This window comes from Bos mutus, chromosome 16 (genome assembly GCF_027580195.1).
Source record: "Bos mutus isolate GX-2022 chromosome 16, NWIPB_WYAK_1.1, whole genome shotgun sequence".
Taxonomy (NCBI): Eukaryota; Metazoa; Chordata; class Mammalia; order Artiodactyla; family Bovidae; genus Bos; species Bos mutus.
Window position 1 is genome coordinate 14,942,720 of NC_091632.1, and position 10,816 is coordinate 14,953,535.

At 49.9% G+C, this 10,816-nt stretch overlaps 1 protein-coding gene across 2 annotated transcripts in view; it reads right to left on the reverse strand.

Annotated features, from left to right (window-relative positions):
• Window positions 1-2,650, reverse strand: part of PACC1 (proton activated chloride channel 1) — a 34,724-nt gene extending 32,074 nt beyond the window's left edge. The window contains exon 1 of one of the 2 annotated variants that reach the window (XM_005888554.2): window positions 2,451-2,642. In XM_005888554.2, coding sequence (XP_005888616.1) covers window positions 2,451-2,486 — 36 coding nt within the window. In that variant the 5' untranslated portion in view covers window positions 2,487-2,642. Of the gene's footprint in view, window positions 1-2,450 lie in introns of both variants that reach the window. The other variant, XM_070384743.1, reaches the window with a different exon arrangement.
• Between the last annotated feature and the right edge of the window lie 8,166 nt (window positions 2,651-10,816).

Below are 10,816 nucleotides of genomic sequence, written 5' to 3' on the forward strand. Positions count from 1 at the left end.
TAGCAAACGTGTCAGAAGCCCTGCTTGAGAAGAGGACGGTGGAGTTTACATGCGGATGATGAGAGACAGGGTCCTGTAAACCAAGACCCCAGTGCTTCCCAGAAGCAGGAGCTGCCCACATCCTGTTAATAAGAACTAGCATTCACTGAGGGGCCACTACTGCCAGGCACTAAGCTAAGCACCCTACATACCAACTCAGCTAATCCTCACAGCCCCATGAGATAAGGACTACCATTACCTTCATTTTACAAATGAACTGGAGGCTCAGAGAAGTGACTTGACAAAAGTCACACAAATGGCAGGAGGCAAGGCAAGGAAAGGAACTCAGACTTTTTGCCTTAAAAGTCCTAGTATTTGGGGATTCCCTGGTGGCTCAGTGGGTGGTGCCAATGCACGGGTACAACCCCTGGTTGGAGAAGATTCCACATGCCAAGGAACAACTAAGCCCGTGCACAACTGCTGAGCCTGTGCTCTAGAGCCCAGGAGCCGCAACCACTGAGCCTACACGGCCTAGAGCCTGTGCTCGGCAATGAGAGGCCCCCGCAATGAGAAGCCTGTGTACTGCAATGAACAGCAGCCCCCACTCACCGCGACTAGAGAAAGCCCGCACAGCAACGACCCGGCAGAAAAGAAATCAAAAAAAAGTTAAAGTCGTGGTATTTATCCATTATGCTCTATTCCCTATAAACCTGAAAACTTGCAGAGTCAGGAAAAGACACAACTTATTCCCCAGGATTCCTCCACTGCCGTGGGTACAGAATCTAGGGGCCACAAAATCCCAAGCACTGGCTAAAATCCAACAGGCTCTTTTGGGATAAAGGAAATGGTAGGAGAAACACAGAAATTTGTCCCCAAAGTCAGATTCTAGCTCGGATCCTGCATTAAAAAATGGCAAACCTCGGGTAAATATATCATCTCTTTTCAACTTGACTTCCCTTTCTACTATAGGGCGAAGCCATCTGCTTTACAGACTCCACACAGTATCATTTACAAAGGGTGAAATGTACATGAGTATTGATCAGTATTGCTCAAGGCAGCAGCCGCTCAAATGAGAGACTGACAGAAACTTCAGACTAGCCTGGAAAGTCAGACCGCATGGAGCACGTGAGATTTGAGATCCCTCCTTGTAAAATAAGGGAATTTTAACCAAAGGACTTGAAGAAGCAGTGTGAGCACAAGCATAGCAGGGGCACATTTTGAAATGGTGTTTCCAGTGTGGTCAGAATCTAGGTGGGTGAGGAGATGATGACAGGATTCGGCTGCAGGGCTGTCAGAGCTTGCTAGGAAGTCTGGACTGTTCTGCGCAGACCAGGGGCAGCATCAGGTGTATGTACAAAGGGATGCTCTGGAATCAGGTTAGTGAAGTGAAAGTCGCTCAGTCGTGTCCGACTCTTTGTGATCCCACGGACCATACAGTCCATGGAATTCTCCAGGCCAGAATACTGGAGTGAGTAGTCGTTCCCTCCCCCAGGGCATCTTCCCAACCCAGGGATCGAACCCAGGTCTCCCACATTGCAGGCAGATTCTTTACCAGCTGAGCCACAAGGGAAGCCCAGGATCAAGGTAGGACCCTGAACAAATGTGTACAGCATGGGAGACACCAAACAGGGAGAGGTGATCAGGGCAGAATTAGGGACTCAAACCTGAGGATGTAAGCTGTCTGAACTTGCCAAGAGATGGGGCACGGTGAGGGGCACAGGGGAGGCGAGAGCACCGGAGATGACCAGGGTTTGGGACCCTCGAGGAGGAACAGGAAAGCTGGAGGAGAAGCTGGTCTGGGGAAAGAGCTGGAACCGCTCGTCGGTAGCTCAGGACAGGCAAGAAAAGAGACAAAGAACTGGAAAGTGAGAGTTGCAGTCGTGGGAGGAGGTGAAACGGGGGAGAGAAACGGAGCGGAGCGAGAAGCAGCTCTGTGGGAGAAAGCACACTTTCAAAGCTTGCTAGCCATCCAGACGGGCTGTGATAATCGCTACCGCTAGCAGCTGAGGGGCCACGAGGCCCTGGGCGTGGAGGTGGGCTGCCGCCCAGCGCGCCTCTACTCCGGCCGGGGAGAAAGAAGGGCGCGGGTGCTTCCACTTGTTGCAAAAGCCCCACGGTCCTCGAGGCGACCCGGGGTGCTGCCCGGCGGGCCGCGCTGCCGCCCGGGTCCGGACGAGGCTTTTAATCAGTCACGGGCTGGTTACGGGTCGCGGCTCCGGAGCCCCGGGGCTCCATCCTTCGGCCCAGCCACGGCCGCGTCCGGAGGAGGCTCCGCGCCCCGCTTCCTTCCTGCTCCGCCGCAGCTCGGCACGCGGGGGGACCCCTCCCCCGACCGCTCCTCGGCGGTGCGCTCTGCCCACCCGGACGCCCCCTACCCCGGGCACCCCAGAAAACGCCCGGACCCCCGAGACCCGCTCCGCCTCGCGGCAAACTGTGCTGTAGCACCCTCCCCGCCACTGCCGTGCGTGTACCTCTTGGTAAGATGTGGAGAGCTCCTGGCGGATCATGGCCCTGACCGGAGCGAAGGCACACCTGAGCCCGCGCGAGTTCGCGAGAGGCAGCTCCCCGAGAACGGCCGCCGCAGCCCCGAGATCCGCCGGCTCTCGGCGGCAACGCGAAACCTGTTCGGAGGGAGGAGCGGCTTCGGGACCAAGGCGGGGGCCGCACTCGGCGCATGCGCCTCGCGCCCCACGGCGCCGGGGCCGCAAAAGGCCTGCTGGAAAATGTAGTTCTGGGCGCGGGACGGTTCCATTCAGTGGCTCAGTCGTGTCCGACTCTTTGCGACCCCATCGACCGCAGCACGCCAGGCCTCCCTGTCCATCACTAGCTCCCAGAGTTTACCCAAACTCATGTCCATTGAGTTGGTGATGCCATCCAACCATCTCATCCTCTGTCGTCCCTTCTCCTCCTGCCTTCAATCTCTCCCAGCTTCAGGGTCTTTTCCAATGAGTCAGCTCTTCGCATCAGGTGGCCAAAGTATTGGAGTTTCAGCTTCAGCATCAGTCCTTCCAATGAATATTCAGGACTGATTTCCTTTAGGATTGACTGGTTTGATTTCCTTGCAGTCCAAGGGACTCTCAAGAGTCTTTCTTCTCCAACACCACAGTTCAAAAGCATCAATTCTTCGGCTCTTAGCTTTCTTTATAATCCAACTCTCACATCCGTACATGACTACTGGAAAAACTATAACTTTGACTAGACGAACCTTTGTTGGCAAAGTAATGTCTCTGCTTTTTAATAAAGCAGGTTGGTCATAACTTTTTTTCCAAGGAGCAAGCGTCTTTTAATTTCCTAGCTGCAGTCACTATCTGGAATGATTTTGGAGCCCCCCAAAATAAAGTCTGTCACTGTTTCCATTGTTTCCCCATCTATTTGCCATGAAGTGATGGAACCAGATGCAGGGACCGCGCTCCACTTTCCTTGGACAGCGAAGCCTGGGGGTTACCCAGAGCCACGTGTTCACCAGGGCGTTAGATGCACGTGCTTTCCTCATCTCTTACTTCCTCTCTTTATTGGAGGGGGAAGGACGGAGAAGATGAGTGTAAAGTGGAAGGAGGGGGCCAAGTCAGAGGGGTAGGAGATCCTAATCTATAATTGCAAGAGGAAGCCTGGCCTGGTGCTTTATAACTGTTGTAAATATCTTCAGAGCAATTTGTTACCGAGCAAGTTCATGGCCATTACACCTTTTATCCCGCGAGGGACCCCATGAGGGCATTTTTCTTTCTGTTTTACAGATGAGGAAACTGAGGTACCTTGTTTCAGAAAGGACTGGGAGAAGGCCATGAACAAATGAAGATTATTTAACCCAGGAACAAGAGACAGAACCCAGTTCTTTCATTATTCCTGGGCCAAACCCTTGGAGTTAGAACCTCTAGATTCTCATCCTGGCTCTCTGCCCCTCTCCCACAGGTCTGAGCTGTCCTCAGTTCGCCTTAGAATGCAACTGCTAAATGCTACCTGCTTCCTAGATCCTTCTTTGAACCAAAGTAGGTCATGCAGCAAAACCCAAAGGTGCTGTTTGCAGCAGCAAAAGCCTCCTGCCCTGAATGTGGTGTAAAATTGGGTGTTTGCCCTGTAGCCGGGCGGACTCACATCTTTCCCTCCTCCCACTGCCAGAACAGCTGTTCTGTGTGGTGCCCTGGGCTGCTCAGTGGTGCAGCAGATAGAGGTTGCTTATGCCTTGGTGAATGCTTGCTCTGTGTTCCGAGCAGCTGCAACTCTACAGACCCCTGCACGCAGCCACTCAGGGCCTCTTCCCTCCTCAGTGGCAACCACCGTAGCACCAGCCACATCAGAGTGCCCTGAATCTCCAGAGTGTTCCTAGTGAGGCCTCCACCACCTCTTCTGACCACTCCACCCCAGGCTAGGCCCTCTCAGTTCAGTTCAGTCGCTCAGTTGTGTCTGACTCTTTGAGACCCATGGACTGCAGCACGCCAGGCTTCCCTGTCTATCACTAATTCCCCTCTCACATCATTAAATGGGACAATATATATAGCACCTAACACATAGTAAGCAATCAGCAAAAATGTGCTAAGTTTATGAATGGAACACTTATTCCAGCCATTTCATTTAACAGTTGCTTACCAAAACAAACAGACAATAATAAACAACTCATTAAATGCCCTATATTACTACAAGGGCGGTTGATAGAACAAGTCATGCAATCATAGAAATTTAGAACTAGAAGGAACCAGAGAAGTCTAGTTCAGCCTTATCATTTCTCTCTACTCTGTTGGTATGACCAAATTGGGAAATGATGGGTTCCTGCATTTGAAGGAGATACTGATTAGTACAATATTTGACATGGTTTAAATACAGTGTGGTCAGCACTGGGATATAGACATGAATAGGGTACTCCAGAGTCCTTGCTCTCCTGGCTCTTCAATGCTAGAGTCGAGAAACAGGCTGTGTGCATGTAAATGGAATTTTCTATCCTTAAATGTCCCTGAGTCCTCTCCTTCCATTTCCATATGAGCACACACCAATCAGGTTTTTATGTTCTCCACTCCGCTGAGAGGGTGCTGTTTAAGGTTTGACCTCTGAATTGTCAAATCAGATGGCCATTTTCCCATCCTCCTCTCTCTTGATCTATCGACTACATTGGCCTAGCTCTTCCTCCCTCCTCCTTGCACACTTTCTTCCTCTGGCTTCAGGACACCACGTACTCCCATTTTGCCTCCCACCTCACTTGCTGCTCCTTCTCCAGACTCCTTTTTGCTGATTTCTCCTCATCCCCTCAACTCTACAGGGTGGCCTTCCTCAAGCTAGGTCTTTGATCTTTCTTCTTACTCCCGAGGAACTAATAAAGTGGTCTCTTGTAGTCTCATGGCTTGAATTACCACCTATATCCTGCAAATTCCTCTTATGGGTTGAATAGCGTTCCCCCAGAAGGTACATGGAAGTCCTAACCCCTGGTATCCCAGAATGTAACCTTACTTGGAAAAAGGATTGTGGCAGATGTCATTAGTCAAGACGAGGTCATGCTGAGCAAGGCAATCCCTTCATCTATTATAACCTGTGACCTTACAAGAAGATGGAAGAGGATATTAAGATACACACACTAGGAGAATGCCTGATGCAGCTATAGTCCATGGTGAGCTGTAATTTACCTGCTGGTGCATGGTTCAGGAGGCCAGGCTCCATCCTTAGCCTGGCAATGGGCAATATTCTGAGGATTGCCAGCCACCACCAGAGGCTAAGAAGAGGCAATTAAGGATTCTATCTAGAGTCTTGGAGGGAGCATGACCTAGCTTACACCTTGATTTTGGACTTCTAGCCTCCAGAAGGAAAAGGCAATGGCACCCCACTCCAGTACTCTTGCCTGGAAAATCCCATGGATGGAGGAGGCTGGCAGACTGCAGTCCATGGGGTCGTGAAGCGTAGGACACGACTGATCGACTTCACTTTCACTTTTCACTTTCGTGCATTGGAGAAGGAAATGGCAACCCACTCCAGTGTTCTTGCCTGGAGAATCCCAGGGACGGGGGAGCCTGGTGGGCTGACATCTGTGGGGTCGAACAGAGTCGGACACGACTGAAGTGACTTAGCAGCAGCAGCAGCAGCCTCCAGAATCGTGATAGGATATATTTCTGTTATTTTAAGCAGCCAAGTCTGTGGCATTTTGATATAGCAGCCTTAGGAATAGAGCACAATTCTAGTGTGAATTTTGTATTCCAAATGAATTCAAATGCATATCTCCAGCTTCCAGCTCTCCCCTGAACCCAGGCTCACCCATCCGGGTGCCTAAGCAACTTCACTGGATATCCACCTGGCAACAGCAGAGGGTAGCTGTGACCAAACTGCCTGGTTCTAAGTCTTGGTTCTGCCACTTACTGAATGGGAACTTTATTTAATCTCTCTGTGCATCCATTACCTGCCATGAAAAATAGGAATATTACTACCTATCCCTACAGCTCTGAGAGGATTAACTGAGTCATCGGTTGTAAAGTGCTTGGAACGCCACCAGGCACACTGTAAGGATCCGGTGTAGTAGTATCAGTGGTTACTGCAGGCTTTAAGTGGAACTACTGGTCTTCCTATCCCAAACCCACTCCCCTCTCAGGCTTCCTCAGTGTCGTAAACTCCATCTTCCCATTTGCTTTGGTGAATTCTGGAGTCATCCTTGTTTGTTTTCTTCCTCTTACACTCCACATCTAAATCAGCAAATCCTGCTGACTCTACTGTATTCAGAATCTGGCCCCTTTTCATCACCTCTATCATCACCATCGTGGTACAAACCACCAGCATTTCTCGTAGGTTACTTTCAGTTGCCTCCTAGCTGGTCCTCTCTATTTCCACCCTGGCTACAACCATGGCCAACTCCCAACACAGCAGTCAGGGAGAGCCTGCTAGACAAAGGCAGATCATGTCACTCCTCTGCTTCGCCTCCTCCAAAGCCAGAGTCCTGACAGGGACCTATCAGGCACTATAGGATCTGTCCTGCAATGCCTACCTTGTCTGTTTTTCCTCCCCTCACTCTCTCTCTCCTTACCTTAACATGCTGAGCATAAGAGACTTGTAGTGGCTGTTCCCTGTTCTGGGACTGCTCTAATCCTGGGAGTTCTATGACTCACTTCCTCACTGCCTTCAGGTCTTTCTCCCAATATCTCCTTACCTATATCAGTATCACCTCCTCTGAGCATCCTGTTAAAACAGCAAACCCCACTGCCAGCTCATCCCCCTACATGGCTTTAAATTTTGCCCTAGTATGTACCACCTTCTGAGTTTCTTATATTGGGTTTGAAAATTTGAATATTTCCTGCTATATCAGTAAACAAGAATGCAAGGATATCATAGTCATCAGCCATTCCAGCTCTCCCAAATGAGCCAGTGAGTCCTAAGGGAACTCAGGAAAGAGAAGAGTGTCTGCCATCTAGCAGCCATCACACTGCAGCCTTTTCCTACGATAAACCTTGAGGAAAGAAAGCATAGGATGTGAGAATACCGAAACTGGCCCCAGATAGCTGAGGAGCATATGAAAGGAATGATTTCAGTGAGCCCAGATCTTGCATCTTCCCATACACAGAAAAGAGCTATATTCCTTAATTGGCTTATCTGGCTTTCTTTAATTAACAATCATCTTTTGATGTTCACTACCTGCCCTTTGTTGCAAAACTTCCACATAACCTGGCTCCTCCCCTCGCCTCCTCAAAGCAGCTATCCCAGAGTCACTTGAGATGCTATCTCCTGGGCTGGAAGTCCTAAAAAGTCCCACTGAATAAAACATAACTCTCAACTTTTAGGTTGTGAGTACTTTTAAGTCGACAGGATTTTTCTGTAGCAGATTCCAGAAAAAAAAAAAAACCCGTACGAACTTTTTGGCCACCAATATTTTCAGCCTCCTTGTACTATTTCAGCTCCTTGAAGATGAGGTGCTTATGTGTTTGGCTCATTTCTGTATCCCAGGGCCTCTGACAAGGATATGATTGGCAGTTGCTGGTACCCAGAGTAGTTGAATAAAGAAATGAACAAAGTAATTTCACATAGTGACCAGACCTCTAAATAAAGGAAAAGAGAATATGGGATAGCATAGCGAGTGCCAGGGCGGCTGTGGGAGGAGGTGCTGATCATGGGGAGTCCAGAAAGGCCTCAAGACGGTAGATTCCTGTGAGTTGAGACTTGAGTGACAAGAGGGTCATGATGACCTGCGCCCCAGGCCCATGAGGACTTGTACCCAAGTACAGAGGCCCAGGCTGGGATCCAAACAGAAGGTGATGTGGCTGGAGGGGGCTGATGGAGGGGCCCTTAGGAGACAGTCAGATGGCTGCAGGAAGGAAGCCGATTCTGACTCTGTGTTGGAAACTGTTTCTTTGACTTGCTTTTCGTTGCTTTTGTTATTATAATTATACTTCCTGGCTTTCCTCCCTGCCCCCCACCCCCCCACCTGGCTTGACTGTAAACTAAAGCGCCTTTGTTCAGCTCCTGGAGTGACGGTTTGTCCCTGCCCACCTGTGAATCGAAGAGATTAACACACCTCTTCCAAAGGCTGGCCATTCCCCTGGAGATGTTTTGCAAGACTGTCGACCCTTTCACTTTACTTCCCCGCTGCCTCTCCCTCTTTGCTCTGCCTTTTGACTTTAGTTCCTCATTGCTTCTTTCTGTTAGGTAGTTAGAATAGAAAACAGGAGTCCAAAACGGCGGTGGCTAAAAGACAAGGAAGGGAAAAGCCTGCAAAAATAGAGCAAAGGAAGGTCAAAGGAAGGTCTGAGGACCTGAGTGAGGACTTCAGGTAGAACAGCACTCCTGGCTAAGCCCAATTTGCATAGTGCAGGCCCAGGAGGAAGAAAATGACATATAAAAAGAGCCAAAGGGCTCTCTCTCTCCCCCTTCCCCCACCGCCCCCCTCCCTCACCCCACGTGCCTGCGCTCTTTCTCTCTCTCTCTCTCTCCTGCGCACTGGGGCATTCTCTTCGCGTCTTTGGATCGACGTGCCCTCACGCCTCAAAGATGGATTTTCCTGCTATTATCTAAATAAAATAGAGATGTAATACAGAGCTGTAACACTGATTTGTCTAAGAGCTATAACACAGTCTGTTCAAGACCTGAGAGCTATAACACGGACTGTCCAAGACCTGAGAGCTGTGACACACCAAGGAGAGCTTTAATGTCCGTCACCCCAAATCTTTGTTGTGACAAGACAGAACCGAGCAGCATACACTAGCCTGACATTTCTCTCTGATCTACAAAAAACCTGGCATCCAGACCCCAATAAGATGGTTATCTTGAGGTGCTAGCCTGCCATCTTCTCGGTCTGCCGGCTCCCTGATTAAAGTCTCTTCCGTGCCTCAACCTCTGGTCTCTCAGATTCACTGGCCTGTCGTGCGGCCAGCCAAGAGAGCTTGGACTTAGTAACAAGATGAGCAGGTAGAAGCCAGGTTGGTGGAGGCTGGGTTGGGCTGATCCTGGGCTTGTTTGCTCTCAGATCCCATTCTTGCCTCTCCTGCTCTGGGTTACAGGGACAGGTCCTGAAGGCTGGGTTTCCATTGGGCTCAGCCAAGAGGAAGCTCTGCTGGAAGCCTGGAGCAGAACTGGGCAAACGGGAAGCCAGGGGTTTTCTCTCCCTTGTGCTCTGCCCCAGCAGCTTCCCTTCCACAGCTCTAGGCCCGATGCAAACGTTGTGTGTGTGTGTGTGTGTGTGTATGTGTGTGGTTCTAGCTTCAATCAGGTGACCCAAGCTCCTAAGCTCTAAAACACTCCCGGATGTTACCGATCTTCCTGTTTTGCTAATCTCTGGGCTCCCTCAGGGTTGCTTCTTAGCCTCTTCCATCACCTATATAACCAACTCCCTACAGTACAGCCGTAGTTTCTGTTTTCCTTGAAGGTAACTGGCTGATTCATTTGGGAAAACAAATCTGGGTTCAAGTAGAAATCTCTTCAATCTGGAAAGAGCAATCAGGAGGATGCCTGGAGAAATCCAAGGGCATGTGAACACGCTATTCCATTATAGACTCACACTCAGCGTCTCTGGGACAGGGAAGCTATATCTGATCAGTAGAAATTATAGTGAGTTCCTTGGGCCCAAAGCAGTTCCTAACAATACAATTATAGGGAGAGAAAAGGGCTCAAGCAGAGATGCTGCACCCTGTATGCCAAGGAACAGGATGCATCAGGAAAGGGGTGATATTCTAGGCTTAGCAGGGCCTCTTCTAACCCGGAGACCTGGTGACACGGTGTAACATGGATATTGCACAGCTTACACAGCTTTTCACATCTGTATCACTTTTAGTTTCAGCACAGTCCTATCTAGGAGGTAGGCTGGTATGTTACTGATGTGGAAATTAAGATTCAGATGGTTTGTGGACAGGTCCTGTTTAGATTGCTCTGTAATCAAAGCCCACTCTTGAAGAAGTACAGGGCTGAGAACTTGGTACAATCATGGAAGGGAAGTATAGACTGGTGGTCAGGGGCAGACTCGGGGACATAGGGCCCGTGCTTGAATCTTGGCTCTTCCACCTACTGTGTGACACTGAGCAAGGCACTTAAGGTCTGTGCAGTTCACTTTCATCATTTGCAAAATGGGTGATAATAACAGCTCTTACTTACTACGTGGAATGGGATTCCCTCGTAGCTCAGTCGGTAAAGAATCTGCCTGCAATGCAGGAAACCCTGGTTTGATTCCTGGATCTGGAAGATGCCCTGGAGAAGAAAATGGCAACCCACTCTAGTATTCTTGCCTGAGAAATCCCATGGACAGTGGAGCCTCACAGAGTTACTGCTGCTGCTGCTGCTGCTAAGTCACTTCAGTCGTGTCCAACTCTGTGTGACTCCATAGACGGCAGCCCACCAGGCTCCCCCATCCCTGGGATTCTCCAGGCAAGAACACTAGAGTGGGTTGCCA